At 36.0% G+C, this 26,864-nt stretch overlaps 4 protein-coding genes across 4 annotated transcripts in view; 1 reads left to right on the top strand and 3 right to left on the bottom strand.

Moving 5' to 3' along the window:
* The window catches only part of kntc1 (kinetochore associated 1), a 63,981-nt gene extending 57,023 nt beyond the window's left edge, over nucleotides 1-6,958 (top strand). Inside the window, exons 59-64 of the mRNA XM_028824236.2 lie at nucleotides 1,612-1,675; nucleotides 3,000-3,129; nucleotides 3,802-3,891; nucleotides 4,000-4,145; nucleotides 4,863-4,953; nucleotides 6,266-6,958. Coding sequence (XP_028680069.1) covers nucleotides 1,612-1,675; nucleotides 3,000-3,129; nucleotides 3,802-3,891; nucleotides 4,000-4,145; nucleotides 4,863-4,953; nucleotides 6,266-6,304 — 560 coding nt within the window. The 3' untranslated portion in view covers nucleotides 6,305-6,958. The remainder of the gene's footprint in view (nucleotides 1-1,611; nucleotides 1,676-2,999; nucleotides 3,130-3,801; nucleotides 3,892-3,999; nucleotides 4,146-4,862; nucleotides 4,954-6,265) is intronic.
* Nucleotides 6,959-7,821: 863 nt separating this feature from the next.
* Nucleotides 7,822-9,476, bottom strand: LOC114669081 (hydroxycarboxylic acid receptor 2-like). The gene has a single exon (XM_028825206.2). It carries the CDS (start codon nucleotides 8,998-9,000, stop codon nucleotides 8,032-8,034), a length of 969 nt encoding a protein of 322 aa, XP_028681039.1. The 5' UTR covers nucleotides 9,001-9,476; the 3' UTR covers nucleotides 7,822-8,031.
* A 6,879-nt stretch (nucleotides 9,477-16,355) lies between these two features.
* On the bottom strand, nucleotides 16,356-17,613 carry LOC114669080 (hydroxycarboxylic acid receptor 3-like). The gene has a single exon (XM_028825205.2). The coding sequence runs from the start codon at nucleotides 17,611-17,613 to the stop codon at nucleotides 16,648-16,650; it is 966 nt and encodes a 321-aa protein (XP_028681038.1). The 3' UTR covers nucleotides 16,356-16,647.
* Nucleotides 17,614-24,321: 6,708 nt separating this feature from the next.
* On the bottom strand, nucleotides 24,322-26,096 carry LOC114669079 (hydroxycarboxylic acid receptor 3-like). The gene has a single exon (XM_028825204.2). The coding sequence runs from the start codon at nucleotides 26,022-26,024 to the stop codon at nucleotides 25,008-25,010; it is 1,017 nt and encodes a 338-aa protein (XP_028681037.1). The 5' UTR covers nucleotides 26,025-26,096; the 3' UTR covers nucleotides 24,322-25,007.
* Between the last annotated feature and the right edge of the window lie 768 nt (nucleotides 26,097-26,864).

Raw genomic sequence — 26,864 nt, 5'->3', positions numbered from 1 at the left:
CCCACCCTTAGCAGCAATAACTGCAATCAAGCGTTTGCGATAACTTGCAATGAGTCTTTTACAGCGCTCTGGAGGAATTTTGGCCCACTCATCTTTGCAAAATTGTTGTAATTCAGCTTTATTTGAGAGTTTTCTAGCATGAACCGCCTTTTTAAGGTCATGCCATAGCATCTCAATTGGATTCAGGTCAGGACTTTGACTAGGCCACTCCAAAGTCTTCATTTTGTTTTTCTTCAGCCATTCAAAGGTGGATTTGCTGGTGTGTTTTGGGTCATTGTCCTGTTGCAGCACCCAAGATCGCTTCAGCTTGAGTTGACGAACAGATGGCCGGACATTCTCCTTCAGGATTTTTTGGTAGACAGTAGAATTCATGGTTCCATCTATCACAGCAAGCCTTTCAGGTCCTGAAGCAGCAAAACAACCCCAGACCATCACACTACCACCACCATATTTTACTGTTGGTATGATGTTCTTTTTCTGAAATGCTGTGTTCCTTTTACGCCAGATGTAACGGGACATTTGCCTTTCAAAAAGTTCAACTTTTGTCTCATCAGTCCACAAGGTATTTTCCCAAAAGTCTTGGCAATCATTGAGATGTTTCTTAGCAAAATTGAGACGAGCCCTAATGTTTTTTTGCTTAACAGTGGTTTGCGTCTTGGACATCTGCCATGCAGGCCGTTTTTGCCCAGTCTCTTTCTTATGGTGGAGTCGTGAACACTGACCTTAATTGAGGCAAGTGAGGCCTGCAGTTCTTTAGACGTTGTCCTGGGATCTTTTGTGACCTCTCGGATGAGTCGTCTCTGCGCTCTTGGGGTAATTTTGGTCGGCCGGCCACTCCTGGGAAAAGTTCACCACTGTTCCATGTTTTTGCCATTTGTGGATAATGGCTCTCACTGTGGTTCGCTGGAGTCCCAAAGCTTTAGAAATGGCTTTATAACCTTTACCAGACTGATAGATCTCAATTACTTCTGTTCTCATTTGTTTCTGAATTTCTTTCGATCTTGGCATGATGTCTAGCTTTTGAGGTGCTTTTGGTCTACTTCTCTGTGTCAGGCAGCTCCTATTTAAGTGATTTCTTGATTGAAACAGGTGTGGCAGTAATCAGGCCTGGGGGTGGCTACGGAAATTGAACTCAGGTGTGATACACCACAGTTAGGTTATTTTTTAACAAGGGGGCAATTACTTTTTCACACAGGGCCATGTAGGTTTGGATTTTTTTTTCTCCCTAAATAATAAAAACCACCATTTACAAACTGCATTTTGTGTTTACTTGTGTTATATTTGACTAATGGTTAAATGTGTTTGATGATCAGAAACATTTTGTGTGACAAACATGCAAAAGAATAAGAAATCAGGAAGGGGGCAAATAGTTTTTCACACCACTGTAAGTTCAAGGCTGTTCTCTTTATTGAATATTTTAATCAAAAACACTGTAGAACATTTAGCTTCAAGAGCACCCATCTTTTTGTCTACTAAAAACTTAGAAAACATATTTTGGGTGTTGGACAGTATAATTAATATAGATTACTTATTTTAGAATGTGTTTAAGAATCCTGTGAATGGGTAGAAAACATTAAGACTTTCTCTCTCTCAACCCCCCAATTTTTGTAGCATTAGATCCAACAAACCCTAAACAACTGCAAATGTACTGTGACACATTTGTTCTGCTTTTGAAGTAAGTTTACTTTTATTACTTGGTATTCATTGCTTTACTTGTTCTGCTTGAATGATAGCACTTTATATTTTATTAAACATATTATTGTCATAGCAGAGGGACTTAGACTTGTTTCTGAGTGGCTGAAGGCCATAATGGCTAAAGGAGGATAAGACACAATATTCCACCTGAGACTGGTGTTGGATAAATAAGGACTATTTTCTTAATTACAGCGCATAGGGATTATAATTGTGGCCTTAACAAGACCAATAGCAAACGATGACTGTCTAAAGATCTCTGCTGTCCTTCAGCTTTTAACTTCTAAGATGTCCCCTGATATTAACAGTTTGTTACTTTTAATTGAAAGAACAATGTGTTTGACTTTTCTACTGTTTCAAGGTCAAGTTTATTATGTTTATAGAGTACATATATAACTCAACTATTAATTAACAATAACAAAATGTATTACTGTAATTTGTCACACTAAACTGGTAAGCTCTCCATCTTAGTGCAGTTAATGTTTAGGTAATGTTTATCTACTAAGTGTAATGTTTTATTTTCTCTCAAATGCTGCAGACATGCATGTGTTGATGGGACTTGTATTGGTTTTAGTAAATGTGGCTGTATGAATGAGTGTGCCCTACAGTGGGTGTTTTACTCACTGTGAATGTGCAGTTAAGAAAAAAGTTGAGAAGTTAAATAATGAATATAGATATAACCTTCTTTGGACCAATGACCCCTGAATATTCTATCTGAAATAAAGTATTATGTTTGTTTAAAATGAGTGTCTTAACTAGAAAATCTAGGAGTGTTTGTGTTTTTTGTATTCTTCATGTAGTGGAAGAATGTTTAATTACATTCTTAGTATTTATGCATAATATGAAAAAACATTTTTTGTTGGTATTTCACCAGTGACTTCACATATGTTTTCCCAACCTGTTCTTATTATAGATTTCTTTTATGAACCATGGTGGCTTCTTACTTTTTAATGAATACTGTCATGTTGAATATCTGTTATAAAGCTGGCCAGATACTCACTCTTCGCACACATTACTATAAAGTTTGATTACAACTCTTTCTAACTTTATTTTAATTAAGGTTATCTGTGAAAATACAGTGTATTTAGGATGCCATTATTGTCTTGTGTACAGTGAAATTCTAATGTGCTAATCAAAATGCGATGTGTTGCCACATTTGGGTGCCATAAGTAATCGGTAAAACTATCTTACCTCAAATCTTATGTCTTCTTTACCTTAAATAATCACCTTAATAGGCAGATTGTAATAATTTTATCTTTAGCTACCTCCTGCTATTTAGCCAAAGAAATATTTTGTTTATTCTCAAGGTGCCCAATTCTCGCCGAGTTGGACATGATTGCTGTTGCGAAGCATTTTGCTCAGCTAGACCTGTTAGGTTTCACGCTCGGATCACTGTTGCTCATTCCCATATCAGAGAAGAGAGAGCAGCAAATTCAGGTAACTGCTGTTGGTGCTTCCAATGTAGTAATGTATTGTAAAAGTTTGACAACTTAAGCTTCTTAATATTTACATATGTATTTAAAAACATAAAAATTCTTTCAAGGATACTGAGTAAGAACACACAAAACCTGGAAAGTAGAGTGACATAAAAGCTAAGTTTTATCAAGCCATTTAGGCAAGCATAACTTACCAGTTCTGGTTACCTAACATGTTTAACATAATTGAATTAAAGTTCCCGAGGTACAACTTGCAGTTTCATTATTGGGTAACTATTTCTGAATATCTTAAGTTCTGAGTGAAATATTTTCAAATATTTAAACCATATTTACTCTTGACCAAGTCACACATTATTTTAGAAGAATTTGTTTGAAAGAAATAGCTGACATCAAATATATTTATTCTGTTCATTTAGATACTTCTATCATGTCCCTTTTTAGTTTCTGTTAAATTGAAAATGTTTGAATTAAAAAGATACAAGTACTTGGTTCCAGTACTGAGCCTTTCAAGGCCTCACTTTTTGCAATTCCAAATTTAGAAATACGGTCTAGTTTTATAAATAATCCTTTTTTTCTGTTTATGTAAATTCTCTACCTTCTTTATTGAATTCTTACTCTGTGTCCTTTTTATATTAAAAACCCATACATTATTATTATTATTTTTCATTTTTAGGCATTTTTGTCCTCCTGTAACCTTGTAAATGTTCTTCATGATGTAGATCAATGTATGAATACCAGAGAGGTTGGCATATTTGCGGATAAGGTAATTATGGTACACTGGTAAAAGCATCAACAACATATACTTAAGAATTATTAAGTAGTATTTATGTAATAGTTACAGAATAATCATAACAATTACGTTATATTTTAGATAAAAGATTTGGTCCTGGAGTTTATTTACAAAAATGAATTATTTGAGAAAGTTCTGAACCCCAAGGTTTTTCTACTGTTAAAGCAATCCATTATTAAATCCGATCATATGAAGGATCTGGTAACGTACCTGGTAAACAACAACTGGTAAGTTTCTCAAGAATGATTTTGTTGCAGTTAACTTTATTATATTGAGCAGTGTTAAGTATGTTAATTTAATTGTTGTGGAATGAATGAACCAAGAGCAATCCTAAATTAAGGTGTAGGTTTTTGTATTTAAGTACAGATAACTAAAGAAATTCTCTGGGAGACATTTTCTAGTATTAAGCTTTATACCAGTTTGCTTTTGATAAATAACAGATGTCTAACAGTCAAATTCCAGAAGTAAAAAATGAACTTTTAATTCTACATAATTTTTGTGAGAGAGGTCCATAACCTCCATATAAAAATTTTGCAACAAAAATGTAAATATATAATTATTGATTCATATTAAGTTATTTAAAAATTGTGTATTTTAGTGTAAAAATTCTTTGCAAACTGTGTTGCACAAATCTTGGTGTACAGTTCATTTATCTACTTTCTGTCTTTGAATTATATGGTACACAGTGTTAATCAATTGATTATGTTTAAGTGTTGTGACTGCTTTAACAACAACAACCAACAATTAACACATTAGAAGCTTAAAACTCAAGAAAACCTCCCAGTAATCAATAAGAAGCAGTTATTATCTTTTTGCATGGAACCACAAAAAAGCTAATGGAAAATTTGAATTGCACAAATCAGTATTATAAGAAATGTATCTTCTGTGTAATCTTTCAAATATTAAGTAAATGGAACACTATTGAAATGTTCTGTCTTTCACAGCTCGGATGATGCTGCCTCAATTATAATTGATTATCATAGGTACAGGGGAAAACCACTTTTATCAACCCTAACTACACAGGATATTTTAAAGGTATGTGGTGGCTTTATAAACTGACTATTCTCAACAGTTAAAATCTAGGAAAAAATGTTAAAAGTTTATATTGTTGTGCCTAATGTAAAAGTCTTAATTCCCTATCTTCATGTTTATCAGATTAGCAAGTAAGAATTTGATCGTGTACATCGCTTGAAACAGTAATTTTGAACATAACATTTTTACATTAGATATTCTAAACTTCAGCATAATTTCTGAGTAGCAAAAGATTAGTTGTGTTGCTGCATAGGGTGAAATTTGAATGCCATCATTTTACCTCAAAATTGTGGTGTGTTTAATGAAGTGTTAGGCTTGTGAGAGAAGGAGACTAACTGAAAGGGGTAAAATTTGTTTACCATGCATCAGTGTTTTGTCATTGTAGGGTCCTAAGGTGACCCTATTCCTCTTTATATTATTTAGAATTTAACAGAATTACCTAAATCCCATACTCTTGCCATACTGTAAGGGTTGACTTTTACTCTAGTTCCCCCCCATCTTTTCTTTTACATTTCATAATCCCAGGCAACTAGATAGTATACCAGAACAGGGAGGAGAAAACGTTTCACTTTTATTCCTGTATTATAGATAATATGTCTAACATAATTAACAAAGTGCAAATTTATATGTTTGCAAAATAATATACATTGTGACAATAATCAGTTTATCTTGCTTAGACTACCAAGTGGCAGTCTGTCTTGGTATGGTCCAATGTGGTCCGGCATGACCCCTTGATCCAGCATTCTGTGTGTATAGAGCAACATCAGAAATGTCCTCTCCACAGGTTGGAAAATGAGAGAGAGAGAGAAAAACATGTAAGCCTCCACTTTAGTATGGTTCTGTAGCCTCTGACGCACCTCCTGAGCACCACCCAGTGTGGGGGCAGCATTTACTCATGAAATTGCTTAAGCAGATTTAGCCTCCATTCCAGCCCATAGAGCCTATTGTAGAAGGTGTGCCACAAATTGTACAGGCTTTGCTGGCCTGTTAATGGCTTTTCATCACAGCCTATCAGTATTCCCCCAGACTAGCTGAGCAGTCAGCTTCAGAGATTTTTTTTTCTTAACTAGTTTTAACCTGTAGTAAGTGGAATTTGTTTCTAAAGTATTTTGTATATATTTTTATTGTAACATTATTATGTCTGACTCATGACAATCAATATTGCCTGTGAGAGTGCAGATTTTTTTTCTTTAATGAGCAGGTTAGACTATGCTGTTAGATCAGCAATGCATGACACACAATTTAAGTAATTAAGGTATCACTACAATCATAGCCTGATTTTGTTTGTTTTTATTCTGTTTTTGCATCTTCACAGGAATTTAATGGAGACTCAACACCAAATGGAATAGCTTAATTTTTCTATAAGATCTTTTATCTAGTTCTTTCAAAGGCAATATGTGAGGTCACGCTTCCTTCCTAAAAATATGAAGGTTTACTCTGTCAGCTGTTGCAGTTCATCTATATAAAGCATTCAGTATCAAGAATTTAGTCTGATTTGACTAACTCCTTCATGGATCACTTGCATATGGAAACTTGGTTGACACATAAAATCTAATTTGAATACCCTTGTTGAAAGCCTTTCACTGTATCTCACCATTTTAACACTTCATGATCTTTAAGTCTAATTTATGTTCTGCTTTTCTTTTTGTACATATGTAGGCTACAATAAATTAGTTATGTTTTCAAATCTTTCGTATGTCCCAAAATAAATATTACTATGGCATATGTCTTTGATTTACTGAAGAAAATAGTTATGTTAATGTGTCAACACAAATTCTGCTGAGGAGAATATGGGGGTAAGACTTAGGTTAGCAAATGAGCACTACAGTCATTCAATTTTGAATGTTATTTGTTTAATGCATTTTTAACATTTGCTGTTCGGTATTTGTGGTTGTCTATACAAAATGTTCATTTGCCTATTGTTTTTAGTAGTTTAGAATTAATTTTCTGTGTTAATGTAACAAGTTAAAAGTGAAAATTGTGTAAATTACTGTTTTTGTAATATTTTCTTGTAAAAATAAAAGCTTTCTAAAATAAAATATGGTAAGCATAGATTGTGCAGTTACTCAGTTAATTAAAAGTTTTCATGTATGTTTATTGATGTTTAATCTATATAATTGTTTTTTCTTTAACATTGTTTACTTAGATCATTTTCCTTAACAGATGTTTTAGTCACTTCCTTAAATGTTTTCTACCTAAAATACTATATACAAGTATGTTAAAAAAGGTAAGTCAATGAGTATTGATTATATATGATGTTTAATGCGTAAATTGGTATACAAATGGGATAAGGTACACATGTGCTTTTAATCTCTGTATAACTAATTTCCCCTTCAACTCCCGTTGTGCATGTATTTATTATATGGTCACTTTTATACCTTTTGTCTATTGAGATAGGCATGACTCCCACAATACAGAATTAAATAAGCAAGTTAGAAAATGTGAATTATAAAATACTTTGTCAAATTTATTCTGATTGAGGATAAAAGGGAACTGGAGCCTATACTAGAAGCACTAGAAACAAGTTCCAGGAGACTGTGTAGCTTGCATGTTTTCCCCATGTTTTGCTTAGTTTTTCTTAGGATAATCTAGTTGTCCATTTTTTGCATCAAATTGGTGCAGTGCCAAGATTTAATATTATTTGTCTGTGTGTATGTGCTGTATATAAAAACTGTTATAAACGTGTACAATATATAATTAATATCTACAATGCATAGTTTACTGTTTTTTGTCCAGTTCAATTCCTTACTTGGTGGTAATCTTTTATCTTTTTAAACATTGTATATGAATTAATCTGAAATAGCACTCAAAGTTGTTGGCCAATGTGAGCATTTATTTTATTTTTTATAGTAATTACAGTAGCTATTTTTATACTATATAGATATTGTTCCTTATTCATAATTATTCAATTACATTTAAGCAGTATTATTTATGCACAGTATTTCTCAAGTCTTTAGAATTGATAGAAGCAAGCAATAAATGAGCCTTTCAGAGTGAACAATATCTCCAAATCTACAGTCTGGTTTTTGTTCTTCTTTTACCACTCACCCAAATATTTTCTGTTTTCTCCAAATTTGATTGTTATGTTGGCATCGTGGAGCAAGTGTTTACTTGTTCATCACTCATTTCAGCTTCTTTGCCTGTTATTTTGTTAAATAGATTTTTAAATAATCCGCTAAATGAAGGACTTGAGAAGTAATACACAACAGGGTTGAGTACACTGTTAAAATAAGTGAAGCATACTGAGGTGTAGAAAGCCAAATTGGCTTGTCGAAAGTAACTGCATTCAGAGTACTGAGCTTTCAGGATCCACACAGAGATTCTTGACATACTGCTTGGAAAGAAACAAATGGCAAACACAATAGCAACTGCCATAACAAACTGTACAGCTCTCTTTATTTTGCCATGTTTGTCTATTGTTTTGCTTCTCAGCTGCCATGTAATACGGATGGTACTGTAGCTTATGATGCACACAGGTACAAGAAACTGAATTACGTAAAAAGCATTGTGCCATGTTGCTGTAGGGTTGGTGCCTGGACAGATGTTGAAACTTTCACACTGTGTCTTGTTGTTTTGGATGAAAAAGTGGGGCTCTCCGAGTAGGTAAGCAGTCATTGCCACGATGAGCAGCCACAAGCCGCAGGAAGCAAGCACGGCTTGCTTAAGGCTTATCTTGTTGATTTTATTTAGTGGGTGCACAATTTTTAAGTAGCGATCCACTGCAACAGCTGTAAGGAAGAAAATACCAGCAGCTCTGTTTGCTGCTAGCATGAAGAGCAAAATCCGACAAGGTATGTCACCATACACCCAGTTTTTCCCTCTCATGTAGTAATCAGTACGGAAAGGAAGACAGAACATTACCACTGTGTCTGCCATTGCAAGGTTTAGGAGGTAAATGCTGTTTGGTTTCCAGGTTTTCATGTGAAAGAAAAACATCCATAAACCCACACTATTACCCAGTAGCCCTAAAACAAACTCTGCAATTAGCACAGGTGGCAAGACAGTGTCCAGTACTGCTTCTGGAAACACGCAGCACGAACCGTTTTCCATTTCAAACTTAATTGAAAGCAAATATGTCTTGTTCCTCTGCTTTTTATATTCTGTTTTGACTTTAAAATTGGAACCACCCTGCTTTGATTTTTTTTTTTTCCCCTTTGCTTCTCAGGCTGAGTGTCTACAGAGGTTTAACAGATTTCCTTCTCTACAGTAGTGCATGCAAATAATAAAGGTGTTGGAAAAAAACAGAAATGTATTCCCAGTTTACAAAAAGCTATCCAAAAGGGGAACATAGAATCCCTTGGCACTTTTGTTACAAATATATTAACTTTTTTTTAAAGGACTATAAATCTGGATGATAAAAGCTAAGCAAAATGTTTAAAAAAAAAAAAAAAAAAAAAAAAGGTCTGCAGTTCTCATCAGACAAGCACACACAAAGTTATGACTTGGCCTTATGGTCTCCCTTTCATCATTTTGTAATGTGGGGCTTTCATTTTCCAACGGTCATTTGTTTATATCATAGTCTGCTTCTAATTGATTTGCTGGTTATTCCAACCTATTTAAAGAAAGTTGAATGCTTAAATGACCCGAAGCACCCACGTAATTCCTAAATTAAATATATTATTAATCAGTAGCCATTATTCATTCATTAAGTTTGGTATATAGTTTTTTTAATTGCATATTTTTTATTTTTTTTTTACATTAATTCCCCTTTTTTCTCAGGTGGACAAAGGAAGTATATTTCAAGTCTTGTTGTGCATGAATTCCTTTGTTGTTAAGCACAGACTTGTGGCATTATTGCCAGTGCACGTGTGGTGGCTCCTTATGATAAAAAGACAACATATTGATGGTGAAGATGAACTACTTTATAATGTGCATTTCAAAGTGAGTACCATGGCAAGGTTATTGTTCAGGGCATAGCAGACAAGAACTCAAATGTATATTGATGATGTAGATGGTAATTCAGTCTTTATATTAAAGTGCTTGTTTTTGGGGGAAATCCCATTACAAATCCTTTACAAAGCAAAAATGTTTGAATGTGTGCATATTAGAGGTGACTGATCTAATTTAATATAATAGCATTCACATTAACGGGAATCTCCAGCAAAGAAAATATGGAAAATTAGAATGTTTTAATACAATACAGGAGAATGAAGATCACGCAATAATTTGAATACTGCATTACCAATTTTTTGTTTTATGTAGGTTATTCCTTAGGGACCACTACTGTATGTCCTTTTACAGCAAAGAACATGCAGTTTTCTAATTGCTTCAAGAATTGGCCTAACGTATTAGTTTGAAAACTGTAGAGAATAGAATCGGATAGCAGCAATCAGTCAGATAACATATTCAGGCAGAAGGTGTAAAGGGCTCTTTTTCTCATTATGGAGTCAGGAAGATTCTACTACATTGAGTGGAAGAAAGAAAACCAACCATAAATGAGACACTTGTGAACACTGATGCACAGTTGACTAGTTAAGTGTTTCCTCTATATTGAGCACCAAGTCTTGAGACTGAGATGATCTAAAACTAAAAAAACGGCATGCAAACCCCACACAAAAGGCAGCACAGTCTGGAATTAAGCTGGTCCAAACACGGTGTAACAGCAATACTGCTGACCAAATACACCAGGAATGTATTTTGCAAATTAGAGGCCTCTACTATAAAAGTGAAAGAGAAAATTATGCATTTTTAATAGTAATAGTAGTACTAGTATGGTCATATGTACAGAGTACAGTAAAATTTCTTCTTTCATACCCAACCAAAATGTAATGCATCGCTACTTTCTGGCACAATTAGAATTACACAGATGCTTACCTTTATATATATTTTATTTGACTTTGCAATGTTAAAAGTGAAAGAAGCAGGATATACATTAATTTCATGGTAAGTTCTAAGTAATTTAAGTGAAACTCATAGATAAAATGCCCCTGTATATTAGTGTTCATTTATTTTTTTCTGTATGGATAATTATATTATGGACTCAAGATTAATGGTGCTTTTGAAAAATATTAAGAAAACATGTTATATGAAATAACACCACATAATGGGCAAAAATGGTAGATTATTTCAAAGAAAATATACTTAGTGTTTCATAAACACTGTGTCTCCAATGTTGTTTTTTCTGTGTTTAGAGCGTGTGTCCTCCCCTGGCATACAATATATAATGATACAAACTGCAAATCCTTTATACCTTTTGTAACTGTCCTCATAAATGCAAAGCAGAAATTTTCAGTTATGATCTGGTTAAGAGATAAATATAACCATTTGAGCAAAAACCTTGTTTTGTTGATTTGATGTTGTTGTGTTTTTGTGTTTTTTTTTAATTTATTAAAAAAAAAAAAAAAAAAGGTGTGATTTGGGTCCATCAATGTGAAAAGGTTGCAGCTTTCTGCAGAGGCAACTTGTTTTGTCAGAACATCCTGATACTTTCATGGTCAAATTGAGCATAATGACCATCAGCATTATCAACCACCTGCTATAGCGCACAGTGAGTATAAATTTGTTATGTAGGTATGCATCTATTTTGGTATCCATGGACAACAAAGTTGAGATGTGTTCTAAATTGCCAATAGCAAGACATATCAAAGCCTTGATAAATTTTGGCAGATTCCAGCCACATATATGTATGTATTTGTTTATTCATTAATATCTTTCTGTGCTACACATTTAATAACCCCATGCCACACAAAATGCAATCCTTTACAAAAAAAGTTATATGTACAACAGTATTAAAATGGGCTAATCTGTATGCACGAGTAAACGCAGCTAAAATCGTCTAACTCCCTGCCTAATAAACATAAGTATTAATCAGCATAAGGTGACATCTTGCTAATATTCCACACACTCTTAGGTGATAGTACTTGGCCTGATTGGAAAGAAGATAAACCAGGAGGTCACACTTGCAAGTCTGGATGTACCATCCTATGCACCAAAACAATAGGCATGCATGTGCCCACCCAGCATCCCAGTAAGAATTATTATCTTTTCTGCTTTTTATAGAAAGTAATTCCCAATTTCCCTTGGACAGACAACATGTGTGAAAGATTGCACTGTTGTATTTCAGCCCAGTGATAAAGCTGGGTCATAAATGAACAGATGTTACTGAAGTTCTAAAAAGGAGGAATATGAAATAAAAATGAGCTTTACAAAAACAACCAAAATTACACGTTTTTCCATTGAATGTTGATAAATTTCAGTGAGTTAGCTCACTTTGAAACAAAGAAGTGCATGAAACCAGTAGAGTGTGTAAAGAAGCAGATTTTCTTTTAAAGCTTCCCTCCCTGCTCATTGAGTCTTCTTCTCATAAATAATTGTAAGTTGTGTATTTTTGTATAATCAAATTTTCGTAAACAATTGTTTTGAGTATATTTTATTTTAGTATAACAAATGAGCAGGCATTATTATAATTAAGTAATGAATGTAATTTTTTTTCCCTGAAATTAACTAGGAATAATCGAATATTAACCAGAAAACACAAGAAAAAAAACATAAAACATTAGCAAAAAATGCAAACAGAAGTGTCTGTTTAATGACAGTTTTGTCAAAGTGAAGTTTTTCAAGAACAGGTTGGGTTCACACTAGTGTATGCCTTGGTTTATGCCTGAGCAGTGATGGCGACTTCCTGGAAAAGTACTGCTTACAAGGCTGTTGGCCTGGAAGAGGTGATAATGAGGCAAAGCTCGGAAAATGTCACAGGGCACCTGACTGATTGTAATCTCTTTGGATAGGGGTGCAAGAAGAGAGCACACAATTTGCTGTGTATTCTAAAACCTAACCCAATATATCTTTCCCATTAGATCCCATGAGAAACGTATTGTTATGCATGCAAAGTTAGTATATATAACTTTAGAATTTTTTTCGTAATCCTAAATTAGACATTTTGACCCAGTTGCCTAAGAGCTTCAGACTGAATTTCTTTTTAAGAACTAACATTTTAACTGTTTTACAGTACTGACTAGCATTTAAATGTTGGCAAAGGAATACCAATTCTTCTTCTTTCGGCTGCTCCTGTTAGCGGTTGGCAATTCTTAAGTTGTCTAATTCTCTGTACAAAAATTAAAAGGGGAAATGTAATTTGTAAGGCTGTGCTTCCTTTATAAGAGGAAGATGTACAAGTGGCTCGGTGCCCCTGTCCCTCCCAACCCAATTTGGATTTTGTGTTTGTTCTTAGGTGCATATATCTATATTCTGTTATCCTTGTGTTATTACTAAGTTGTATTATTGTGTTTATGATAGCAAATGTTTTTGGAAGAACTGTCTAGCAATATGCTGGCCCCTGACAGAACAGAGAAGGCAGACAAATTGGGTATGTTGTACTTTTTACTCACAATAATGCAAACTTTCATAAATCACAAATCTTTTAAAACATTATTGTCTGATCAACAACTATTGGTGTTTTTTAAATTGTCTAAATTTCTCTGTTTTCATGTTCCGTACTTGTCACATGTATAGAGTATAGTGGCATTAGGATTATTGTATATCCTAGAGATGTTCATTCCATATGTTCCTATTTTGTTTGTACTTAAATAATGTTTTTGGTTTTTTTTTTGAAGTTGGTGATTTTATAATTAACACCAATTGATTTAGTGGGAAGAATCTTAACACAACATTCTAAAACTTGCCTAATCCTGCCAGTGCTGGTCAAAGGGCAGGAAACAACACTGAAAGGAGCGTCAGCCCACTTAGGCACACATTCATACACAGTCGGTCCAATTATTCGGAGTCATCAAATAATCTACCCTTCATGTCCTTGTGAATATGGGAGAAAACGTCATGCAGTCAACATGGGGATTCAAACCTAGGACACTGACTCACACGTACCTGTACAATGGATAGTAAAATGTAATGTAGTGGAGAGCTGGGTTGTTATAATTTTTCAAGGACATGAAGAGATAAAAGGCAGGTTCTGCCTAAACAGGATAGGTCAAACAATTGGCCTCAGTTAGGTGAGTTGGTCCAACACAGTGAAATTATATTGGTCTAGGAGATAATCAAGGAAACACAAGACCAGCATAAAATCAGGCTAATAGAGAAACTTTGTGTCAGTCATTCTATCAATCTATCTATCCTGAGGCTTGATGAGCGACCTGGAGCTGTTGGTCATTTCATCCAACAAAGACCCTGTTGGATTAGACGCCTATCAGCTTACTAAAACAAATATCAATCTAGGCATATGATATGACAGGTCATATTTGGTATTATTTTGTTATACTCATTTTACCTTGCTTCTGTTTTTGGTACATTGTAAATCTTAGTAATTTTTAACACATGAATAAAAGCATAAACCTGTTTGTTTTTGATTTGAATCAGGATGTTAAATATGACATTTGGAATACTATGTAAGAAAGATTCTGAAAGTGAGAATGGGAGTACTCTAGAACCCTACCATCACAAAACAACATATACTTGTTTTGAAGCACTTGTAGTTTTACCATTTTAATGTGAAGTGTAGAGCTGATTATCTGACTTATTAATTATATTTAACACTAAAGTGTTTATTCGGCAGCATCATGGGCAGTTATCCTTGTATCTTAAAACTCATGGAGCATGGTTTAATTCTCAAATTCATTTTTTCTCAGTCTGTGAGACTTATTCAAGTGAGCTTTTGTATGAGATACTGAAGGCCTAAATTAGTAGAAACTACAAGTATTTATATTTTAGCATATTGAGGGAAATTTAAAAAAAAAAAAAAAAAAAGGTTTAGGCTTTCATTGATTCGTCTTGTTGGTATCCTCACTCCACGGTTGCTTCAGCGTGCCTTGCCAAATACCTGCAGTGTTTGGGACTGGTTTGTCAACAACAGACCCTGCTTCAGCTTTTAAATAACATGACTAACTTGTACTTTGTACACTATGAAGCATTAGTTGATGCACATAGAGACAGTTGAGTGGCTTCCAACCTATCCTAACAGGACCTCCAGTGTTAGAATCTATCACTGAATTATATTATATGGTGTCATGTATGAGCTTTTGTATGATTGTGTTAATTTATTTGTTTGCTTTTGTAGTACCTTTTTCCTCTTTCATGTGTTATTTTTCATATTGCAATTTGTTGTTCTGTCCTGCATTATTCCTGTGTGCAGTGTAAAGGGGAAAGGTGCATACAATAATGCATCATTAAGAAACAGTGACTCCCCAGAAATTTCATAAAGCACCCTTCCATTTCTCGTTTACAATGCAGACCTGAATTATAGCTTTAAAAATGTGTGGTGTGGGATTGGTACATTGCTTTAAGAGAGGCTGACCAAATCAACAAGCTGATTAAGAAGGCAGGCTCAGCTGTTATAACATATTCTCAACCTAATGAAGCAGTGGAGGAGATAATGAATACCGAATGGATGACAATTATAAATAATGCTGCTCATCCTCTCTGCTACATCATTGAGGGCTTTTAGCTAACAAATGATTCAGCAGATAGATGTGTGAAAAGAAATGCTACAGATGCTCCTTCATAACGACAATGCACATCTTTGTACTGACTCACTGTGACTACTCTTATGTTTAGCCAAGTCAGAGGTTTTGCAGGGTACGTGGACATGAGGTGTTAACTACTTTGTATAGAGAAAAATAAAGCATAAAGTAAATTAAAAATTACCCATGCATAAAAGTACAACAGGAGTGGTCAGCATTTACTCTCTTGTCACATAATTTAAGCTTGATATTTGCAAAGTGAAGCAAACATAGTTGTCATTTTGCCCAGTAGTTGTCCCAACTCTCTGAAAGTTGTCATATAAAGTAGTTTAGTTAACAGGGTAAGCAGGTTGAAGTATCACATTTTGCACATCGTCAATAAATTTAGCCAAAAATACCACTGACATCCCAATCAAGGCTGGTTCCTGCCCAGGGAAAGGTGTTGTATAGATAATATGGTTAACATATTACTTATATGATAACGATCCACGGCAACTACTGTGAGAAACACAATACTCCCCGCTCGGTTCAGGGACTCCATAAACAGCATGACCCTGCAAGGGAAGTCACCGAAGATCCAGTCTCGTTCTCTCGTTAACAAGGTAAAACGGTTCAAGGTCAAACTAATTATTTGCTCTAGCACAGTCAATATTAAATAGGAGAAACCTCACCTTCCAAAAGTAAGACAAAAATAAAATTGTTCTCCCGTTCAAATCCAGACCCATGCTGGTGTCGGTGTGCCTTCAACAAATGATAATTATCATAATAGCTAAACATTCACTAATTTAAGGTATAGTTTCCTTTGAGGTGTATTTATCTTTGTCTTAAAACTTCCCATCCTTACGTAATATATGCAAGTAAATGAATTTTAAGACTTGTATTTGGTATATTTTATTTGATATTTTAGCATATTTTAAGTTATATATTTTAGCATAACAAATAAACACGCGTTATAACATCTCTCAGGTATAGTGAGTTTAAAACATTTTTGCATATCATTTTTTTATTTGCCCGCATAACAATCAGTTTCAAGTCGGCATTGTCAAAAAAGGCAAAGATACACCTTCTGTTGGTGTGTCCCATCCAGATTGGGGACTAATTGTTCTCTGCATAAATTGGGCTGCAAGATAATACAGACTTATGTGTAACAGAATACCAGCGTATCAGCAAAGCAAAACCCACCATGTATCATTTTTGTTTTCCGCCGCGCTCACTCCTGATTTCAAAGCACTAGATTATATTTTGCCAATTAGTAGCTTTCGCTCCCATCTTGACACTGGACATGTCTTTAAACACTGCTGGTATCCGACTCTTTCGAGCGATTGCCTCCCCGCTGCTTTCTGTGTTCTTTTTTGGAGGTGACATTCTTGAGTGCTTGCCTAAACGTGGGGCTTGAGAAGTAATAGACGACTGGGTCCAACATGCTGTTAAAGTAGGTTAGAGACAGGCTCGTGTAAAATATTTGTCCTGCCAGTTGGTAGGCTTGACAGTTCCCATGACTCTTAGCGATCATGACGACTATAATTCCAACGCTGCTGGGCAGAAAGCAAAAGATGAATACTCCAGCAACAGCTTGCACTGCTTGCAATGCTCGTGTGATCCGTTGATCTTTAGTCATGCCCCGCTTCCTGAGCTCCTTCGAGATGCACATGGTGCAGGAGAAAATGATGCAAAGCGGAAGGATGAATTCTGCAATGAAGAAGGTGATGTGCCACAGGTACGTCCCGGCAACTCTTGCGCCTAACTTGAAACTTTCACAGTGCTGAGCAGAGGAGTTCTGTTCTCCTTCCGCTTCTAAGTGGGATTCCGTCATTAAATAGACGGTCATTGCTCCAGTCAGACCCCACAGCAGAAGTGAAATCTTGACTGCATAGCTCTTTGACAGTACGTTGAACATGTGATGGGGATGTACAACCTTGAAATAACGATCCACGGCAACTACTGTAAGAAACACAATACTCCCCGCTCGGTTCAGGGACACCATAAACAGCATGACCCTGCAAGGGAAGTCACCGAAGATCCAGTCTCGTTCTCTTATATAGTAATCGGTGCGAAAAGGCAAACACACAATGAGAAGAAAATCCGCCACTGCAAGGTTGAAGAGGTAGACAGTGCTTGACTTCAGGGTCTTTATGCGCCAGCAGAAGATCCAAAGGGCCAGTCCGTTCCCAAGGAGTCCGACGATGAACTCGATTATAAGTACTGGTCTTAGCACAGAGGGCAGCCAGTCGTTTCTTAAGGCGCAGTCATTCATCGCGCTGGTCATGACTTTCAGCAGCAAACTGTCCAGTACTCCTGAAGTTTCTTTACTGACCGATTGGTCCTGTTCACTTAGTTTTAAATGCAAAACTCTTGAAAAGGATTCTTACAATTACAGTTGACCTGAACAGCATGTAACACTTGGCAACACGCGTCCGCCAGCAAAGATTCGTATGCAAATAATGCGTTTAATTATTTTGAATGCAAATATGCTTTGCAATGACGTGAACATTATAAACATGCATTTGCGGAAAAGGTGGCACGTAAAGTTGGAAAAAATCATTTTGTGGATTCAAGATTCACACTGCCATTAACTTCATTTATCCTGTCATTTAATTTATATTAGTGTTGTTATATTTTATTAAACTGTTGTCCATCCATTATGTGCGCTTCGTGTCTTGGTAGATGTTAAGACTTCGGCTGTATAAGAAAACACTTAAGCCAGTTTAGAGCAGTCATGAAGTAATCAATCCTGCACGTCTTTGAGAATACGTGAGAAAAACCCAAGCAGTCAGAGAGAACATGAAAATTCCACACAGACAATAACCAGCCGTGGGATTCATGGCAGGCTGGATCACATCGTTATTTAATTTCTTTTGAAGGACTTCTAACACGTTAAGGCGTTAGTTATACTTTAGTATTGCGTAAAATTAACAAAGCAGACAATACGGTGTTTATTCGGCTGTATCATTGCACATTTAAAATGTGTGGTGTCTGGTACAATTCTCAACTTCATTTTCACTCCGTCTGTGTGACATTTTCAGGTAAGCTTCTGTGTGAGGTACTGATGGCAATAAATTAGAATAAAACTACCGGTATTTATGTTGTAACAAAAGGAAATTAAAAGGTAGTTTTAGGATTTCATCGATTCCTTTCAGTGGTTTCGACACTCCACATCATTTGGGTCTGTGTATTGGTATCACAGAAGACCCCACTTGGGTTCCTAAGAGGCATGACTTACTGTTTTTGTGGTGTATGGTGTCCCATAGATTTACCAGTTTATTGAAAACAACCCACCATAAATCAGCTTCCATAACCTCAAAAAAGCTTCTTTACTCAAGGAAAATTAAGTTTAACTCTGTTTCAAGCTTTTTTTCCCCACTGTGCGGTTCACCGGGAACATGGTCAAAAGGGGCGTTTCCTTGTGCAAAGATCGTAACTGTATGCAAATTTAGAAATCCGTGCCAATAAAGTTTATGAGAAACGATATCTATCTATCTACTTACCCAATAGTAAAATTTACTGACAAATTTGGCAAACACCCCCCTTCATGACCGCATTAGCCTATATTGCAATATTTAAGCGGCGCACAAAATTAATAAATCACTTTCATTTTGCAGTTTTGCGACAAGAGAGATTGCTGTATGAAATTGCATATAGGTTTCGCCGTCCAAATGCAGCTACAATATACCTTTTTTATCCTGCCGTAGTTTGCACGATCCCATATCTCCCAGCACAAGTCGGATTTAGATATTTAACGGGCACTGTAAACGCTTGAATCATGTCAGTCACTTAAAAAGTATGGGAAGCAGTTTTTACATTTAATTTTCTTAATTTGATATATTAAGTTTTAAATTTAATATCGGCACTTAGAAATTTGATATCAGCTTATAAAATTAGATATCACACATTTTTAAAATTTAATATCGAGCTTTTGAAATTTGATATCAAGTTTTTAAAACTTGATATCCTACTTTTGATATTTGATGTGGTAGCTTAAAGGCTAATATATAGGCATTTTACATTCGGACATCATATTTTGTCATTTTGATATCATTTTTGTGAAATTTGATATCACACTTCTAAAATTTAAAATCGTGCTTTTGAAATTTGATATTCAGTTAAAAATGGATATCAAAATTGTAATGTTTGATATCAATCTTTAAAATCTGATAATCGAGCTTTTGAAACTTGATATCACACTTTTAAAAGTTGGTATCAAGGTCTTAGAATTTCATATCGCACTTTTGAAATTTGATTTAGCATTTTTGAAATTTCATATGGGAGCTTAAATGCTAATATGTATGCATTTAAACACTCACGAATTTTGATATCTACTTTTATGAAATTTGGTATTGTGCTTTTGAAATCTGATATCAAGTTTGAGGATCTTGATCGATTTTTAAAAACGTGATATCACATTTCAAAAGTGTAATATCAAATTTGATCAGCCTGATAACAAATTTCATAAAAAAAGAAAATGGATTAAATGTTAAAATGGGCTGCCATAATGTATTAGAATTTAAGCTCTCTCTTTTTAAATTAAGTTTCAAAAAGTCGATATCAAATTTTAAAAACTCGGTATCATTTCAAAAGCTCGATGTCAAATTTTAAAAGCTTGACATCGGATTTAAAACCGGCCATATCAGTGTTGTAACTGCTGACATCAAGAAAAATGGATTAGATGTGTAAACGACCTAGAAAAGAAACTTCTGTGTGAAACTGCACGTGAATAGCCCAACACAACGCGAGCATAGCAAACCTGGCACACTCCCAAATGGGCAGCACGGCACTATACTATTTAAGGAGACAAACGCAATGTGCTATATGTCAGTCAGTCAGTCATTGCCTCATTTAAAGAGAAGATTATTTGGCCGACTTTTAAAATTAATATTATTTGGCCGACTGTTGGCGATGAAACTGAGAGAATGTCATTAATTTTTCGCATCACCATAAGCAGGATAACACAGCAAGTTAGCCAGTGAACTTCCATAGCGTACCTACGTTTTGTGCTAAGTAATTATCACTTGCATTCTAATTTGTGAATCCGCCTTGTAAGAAACCTGGTAATAAAAACGGACACATAACGATTTAACTCTCTAATTTTCCCTTTAAGCAACGTACTTCACTTTGAACATTGCAATGAATGGCCCAGTGTGCTAAATTTGCCAGTGCATCTCTCTGAGCGATATTTAAGTTTAGTCGGGCAAAAATCGCCTAATTCTATAACAAGGTCATGTATCTTGTCAGAAATCGGTTACAATTCAAGTGGCCCAATGCGATTTAACTCTTTAGAGAGCATGTTAAATACCACAGCCCATAGGCCAAGTTTACCACATAATTAAATTAGTGTACCCGCACTGCACTGGGCAAAATTCACATGCAATCAGAATGTGGAAAATGAATTGCTTTCATAACTTGTACGAAAAAGAAAATGGCTGTGAGTTAGTAAGTAGCTGCTAATGTGTAATTAATTACCTTTTACTACACAAATTGGTGGTTAGCACTGCTGCTTCGCGGATCCAACGACCTGGCTTTGAATGTATAGCCTATACTTATATCCTTATATCCATTACTGTGGAGTGAACTATGTTGGTAACATCAAACTGTTCAGCAATATATCATGTTGACAGAAAACAATGGACAGTCGCACGTGATGGTATTTGGACTGTTGTAAGTCGCTCTGGATAAGAGCGTCTGCTAAATGATGTAAATGTATTTGGTACTCATCTGAATACACGTGGCGCACAAATAATATCAGCTTGTGCGTCCTTATAGTGGGTACCAGATCGTTTCTCAGAAAACAGAACCTCAGAACCTTTAGAGGTTTCGTATGCAAACTGTACATACTTTCTGAATAAATAAAAAAGCAGGTTAGGTGCATTGGCGATTATAAATTGTCCCTAGTGTGTGCTTTAGTGTGTGTGTGCGGTTGGCTGGTGCCCTGCCCGGAGTTTGTTTCCTGCCTTGCGCCCTGTGTTGGCTGGGATTGGCTCCAGTAGACCCCCGTGACCCTGTAGTTAGGCTATAGCGGGTTGGATGTTGGATGGATGGATGGAAAAAAATCATTTTCGAATTCATCTTATAACAGTGAAACATCTTGCCCGACTTAATCTATTAATATATTTCGGGAGAGGTTATTTACTGTATTCATATAGATGTCTCTTTGATGAAGCAAATAAATCAAGATTGAAAGAAAAATAGTTACGTGCGCCATCACACCTATTTCCTTTAAGCTAACGGACAGAAAACTAAATCTGTTCAAATCTGCTATTGACAAAAGGCAAAATAAAGATGACGAGGAACGTGATAAGGTGGTGAGAGACTGGTATTGCGAGGAAGAAAACGACTACCCAAATAATACAGAACATTGAGCGCCAGATGAAGAAAGAAAATCACAAGCTAGAGAAATTAATACGCAGCACTTGATGAAAACGGCATTGTCGGTGTCTCGTCACAAATTACTAGTGCGTAGAAAACCCGATCAGGCATAACACACAAGAAAGCAACTCCCCCGATCTGCGAAGTTTCTGAAAGAAGACATTTCAGCCCCCGACGTCATAACAGCACCTTTCTATTTTTTGCTGTGCATTTTGTGCTGTGTGTCCATTAAAATAGCTTTGGGGCACGGTCATGGCTTTTAATGGCGTAGCGAGGGGCCGCTAACGAGCTTGTTTTACCCTAACTGGGGCTAAGGCGAGCCAACGCCTATCCCAGCGGCATGTAGTACACAACCCTTTCTATTGGACCCAATCAGTCAGTCGCAGAGCACATCTATCCCTTAACACAGCTGGGCTATAGTTATAAAACACACATATATAGGCGGGCAGGTAGACTTCAAAAGGGATCTGCAACTGATATCACACCTTAATACCCTTAACCACTGTGCCACTATCCGACAACTGCAGTTCACTATACGATCCAATTTATAAAACCTCTAGTTATTTGGACGTGTGAAGAATTCATAATTTTAAATACGTGAGTCTATTTTTTTTCCAGGTTTTCCACTTTCTTTTGTTGTAAAATAATTTTTCTGCAGTAAAACTTTAAATCCTAAAACCCACTTCCCTTCATCCGATGAAGGCAGTATGGGAGTGCTGAGAAACATTTCGAATTACTTTCATAAATCTGTCTTGATCAAATTCCTCTTTTAAAATTGACATTCCAGTTAACTTACTTTCATTATGACGGAGACCGACTCCGGTTAAGTTTTTTTTTTTTTGTTGTAAATAACCGGTAGATGGTGATATTCAGAAGCGAATGCGCTTTGCAATTTGATACTCGTCAGCTTTCCGAGGAACTGTCATCTTCCTATTTGAGCTCTTCTATTTTACTGCATCACGTCGCACTTTATTTGAATTTCCAGTTAACTTTCACACCCACTTGGCAACAGCATACAGTTTAAGGCTGTCATTTGAAAAGAATCCGGAGCGGAATTACTCCCTAATAACCGTATATATAAAAATCCGCTTTTTTGTTTTGATTACAGGAAGGAGAGTTTTGAAGTTTTAAAGGATGGTGCAACATGTTATTGCAAGAGGGAGGGAAACGAATATTCAGTGTATCTGGACCATAGTTAAATTAATATTCTCAGTAATGGAGTTAAACCTGGCCATATGAATTCTTTGAATTGTTATCGTCAGTCCTTCTGACTGGCTGAAAGAATCGTACACAGTGTAATTTTGATTTAAGATCTCTTTTCTAGTACTTATATTTATTTAATCTGAGATAAAAATGATTTCCATATTTCAAAGTATTATTAAAGTTAGGACTTGTTTGAGTTAAATGGATATAGGTGAGTGCATGACCAGTGTGTTCCTGAACCTGTCTTCAGCAGCGAATACCATGTGTGTGATGTTTAGGGATTCCCTTTACACTCTTAAAAATACAGACTTAATAATGGGACTTTACTGGGTTGCATGGTTTCTTGTAGAACCATTGCATGATAAAGTACCATTTAATTCTGGGAAAGGTTCTTTGCACGTGAAATTGGTTCTTTGGGCTTTGAAAATGTATAGTAAGCTAGCAGGGTACTGACAAATCAAGAAAATCCAAACTTAGCCTTTGTTATTGCACAGTATGCAGCAAGAGTCCTTTTGATGCGAACCTATATTTCACAAATCATCTATCATCTCTTCATGCTTATTTATGGAGCTTTGTACAGATCTAAATAGGGAAAGTTTCTTTCTGGATTTATTTAATGAGCTATATAATGTAGCAGCACTGCAAAAGAGATAAATGACACAAGCAGGACAGTGTTTGCTCAGGATGTAGTTTTCATGTAAATAATTCTGTTTTATTCTGTTTTTACAGTTTATGATCGGCACCACTTTAAAGCCTGAGCTAATACTGTATACTGAAACTGTATTTAAAATTTAAAAATGTCAAACTCTGCACATGCATCTTATTTAATGGGGCCATTTTGCAAAACCTATTCAAAGAAGAATCGGTTACACATTAAAAAAAAACAGTGCAGGATAAATAAAAATAATATATACATATTTTTTTGCTGGTAGCATAATATAAATAAATCAAGGTGAAACCAGTTATTGAATAGATATGCATTGTTTGCTTAATATAACCTAACACACACACTCAAGCTTGGTTAATCCAATTCAGGGTCCTGGGGGCTATAGCCTATCCCAGAAGTATATGACACAAGGCATGAGCTTGAGACACTGCAGGGTTTTGTGACATAGGGCCAATGTGGAATTGCCAATCAATATGATAAGTTTGCCTTGGCAACATTGTAAAACAACCAATATGCACAGGGAGAACATGCAAACAACAACAGAGTGGTGGATTTGAACACAAGCATATTAGTGAGGTAGCAGCACTAACCACTGCATGAAAAGCACTATATGAAAATGATAAAGAAATAATTACCCATATTTTCACCGAGCACTCAAACAGACCTACAGTATGAATTGGATCTCCATTATGAGGCCCTATTAAAAGTGATGAGCAGTACAGTAAAGCCAGTTCAACTTTTTAAAATTTTTTTTGCTGAAAATAGAATATAACCAAACCACAGAAGACTTTTAGCTGTTGTAGTAAGTGTAGTACCGTTCAAAGTAAGCACTAAGACTCATAAGAAAGAAAAAAAAAAAATTTCATGCATACAAAAGAATAAGCAGATCTACAGAGGCAATTAAAACACAAAGCGGTAACAGCTCATTTAGGTGTGAATAACCATAAAATCCATGGTCTTTTCCACAGTTTGACAATGATGCAGTGGGCCTCCACTTTCAGAGGTTCTTGCTGCATATTTGATTTTTTTTTTAATCCTCTGATTCTCTTAACTCTTGCCTCGGAGTTGAGATGAAGGGTGGCAACGTGGTCAGAAAATGTCTTAATTGATGATAATGGAGACATTGTAACGAGGGGCAACTTTGTCTTTGATCTTAAAGTTGACTACATGTTTGACATAAACTTCCATGTTTACAGTAGTTGGATGTCACAAAGTCATTTGGCTTATATTCAGTAATCAGTTAAGAGTGAAATGTTTGTCCTTTGTGCGTGAGGTGCTTTGTTACCGTGTCAATTTGCTGAATGGAGGATGTCCTAATTATGTGAGTTCTTCTTTAAATGTATCTTAGCCATTAGTTGATGACATGAAAGATATCCTCAAAAAGGATGGTTTAATAGTACTAAACTGTCTATTGTGCCCTACTGGACAAGCAAATGGTTAGCAGGTCTTTCGCTAGCAATGGTTGTGTCCTCTGATTGTCGTGTTCTTAAATCCGTGACACCTGTAACTGTTTTCTTTTTAAAAGTTTTCCATAACTTGAAGAAATATAGCTCTTGAAATGTGGTGCTGGAAAAGCAATAGATGACAGGGTCCATCACACAGCTCATGTATGTCAGGCTCATGGTGATGTAGAAGGTGTTATCCCACACTTTGAAGCTCTGACACTCCTTATGGTATGAGGCTCTCTTGATCCAAATCACAATACTGGTAAGACTACTTGGCAGGAAGCACAGGAGGAAGACTATAATTACCACAATAGTTAGCCGAATAGCCTTCTGAATGCGACCTTGCTTGTTGAGTTCTCTTTTTTGGAGTTTTCGAACAAAATGACAGGTACAGTACAGCACAATGCAAAATGGAAGGAAGATCTCCAACAGAAACAGGCTCCAATGCCACAAACCATGTGAGTCAAAGGAGAGAGAGATGGCAAAGCTTTCACAATGTATCACTGCTTCTGTGTCGTTCTTTTGAAACAGCTTAGGTTTCACTAGGAGATAGGCTGTCATGGAGGTGGCCATCAGCCAAAGAATGCAGGATGTGCAGATAGTCTTGGCAACAGATGGGGCACTCAGCTGGCTGTATGGGTGAACCACCTTAAAGTAACGGTCCAGAGCCACAGCAGTTAAGAAGAAGATGCTCCCAGTGCGGTTCATTGCCAGCATGAACAGGTTCATCCTGCAAAACCAATCACCAAGGACCCAGTTCTTATGCTGCAGGTAGTAATTGGTTCGGAAAGGCAAGGCAAGCAGTAGCAGAAAATCGGCCAGCACCAGGTTGAACAGCAATATGGTACTGCTATTCCAAGTCTTAATGCGAAAACAAAAAATCCAGAGAGCAATCCCATTGCACAGACCTCCTACTATAAACTCAATGAGGAGTATCGGAGGAAGGATGGGTAGCAAAGTGTCGCCGTCGAATAGGCACAAGTCATCCATAGCTGAAAACTTAGTTGAAATGTCTTTGCTAAATTTGGTTCTTCACACTTTTCCAGCACTGCTCTGACCAGTTTCAATCTGCTTATATCCAAGATAAAGAGCAAGGAATGCCGATCTCTTTGTTCATCTCCTGTGTACAGAAGAAGTCAGAAAATCTGAAGAGATCATGAAAGAACGATGAAGTCCTTTATAGGGTTGTTTATGGCTGATATGCTGGTGTGGCACGGAAACCAGTGTTTCTCGAGAAATGAAGTCACTTTCAGATTAGCACTGATGGTTTGATGATTTTCTTTGAAATACTGCAATTGAGTCATTCAGGAACTCATGATTGAGGAAGGTAACAAACGTTTGTTTTTTTTTTTTAATTTATTGGGTATTTCCTTTTTTAACATTATTTTTTAGCAATGCTACTTAAATAACAAAATACAGGAAATTGTCTAATCCAAGTCAGAGTCACGGGTGCTGCAGCCTGTCCTGGCAACACTGGGTGAATAATGCCAGTCCACACACACTGGGAATCTGCAGTTAACATAACTGCACATCTTTGGTGACCCACACAGACGTGAAGCGAATGTACACATCCCACATCGACCAAGAATGGCTGCAAAATTCTCTTCCAGGTTTATACTACTGCAAAACCATGTTGCCTTCTATTTAAATTTATTGCTTTAAATCTTTAGTCCTTTACTGCCCTCTGACAAAAGTGGCTGTGCTAGCACAGACATCATAACTACACCATGGTATACAGTGCACTGAAAAGGTGACACATAAATGGGATTGGACAGTGGATGGTGTTAGAAAGGCTAGACTTAAATGCACAGCACAGAGAGCGGACAAACT

This window comes from Erpetoichthys calabaricus, chromosome 18 (assembly GCF_900747795.2).
Source record: "Erpetoichthys calabaricus chromosome 18, fErpCal1.3, whole genome shotgun sequence".
Taxonomy (NCBI): domain Eukaryota; kingdom Metazoa; phylum Chordata; class Cladistia; order Polypteriformes; family Polypteridae; genus Erpetoichthys; species Erpetoichthys calabaricus.
The sequence above is the reverse complement of the archived record's forward strand: the minus strand, read 5'-3'. Positions and strand labels throughout refer to the sequence as shown.

What these genes read in the sequence shown, in the direction of transcription:
- LOC114669081 (XM_028825206.2), bottom strand. Translation starts at nt 9,000, where the DNA reads ATGGAAAACGGTTCGTGCTGCGTGTTTCCAGAAGCAGTACTGGACACT.
- LOC114669080 (XM_028825205.2), bottom strand. Translation starts at nt 17,613, where the DNA reads ATGAATGACTGCGCCTTAAGAAACGACTGGCTGCCCTCTGTGCTAAGA.
- LOC114669079 (XM_028825204.2), bottom strand. Translation starts at nt 26,024, where the DNA reads ATGGATGACTTGTGCCTATTCGACGGCGACACTTTGCTACCCATCCTT.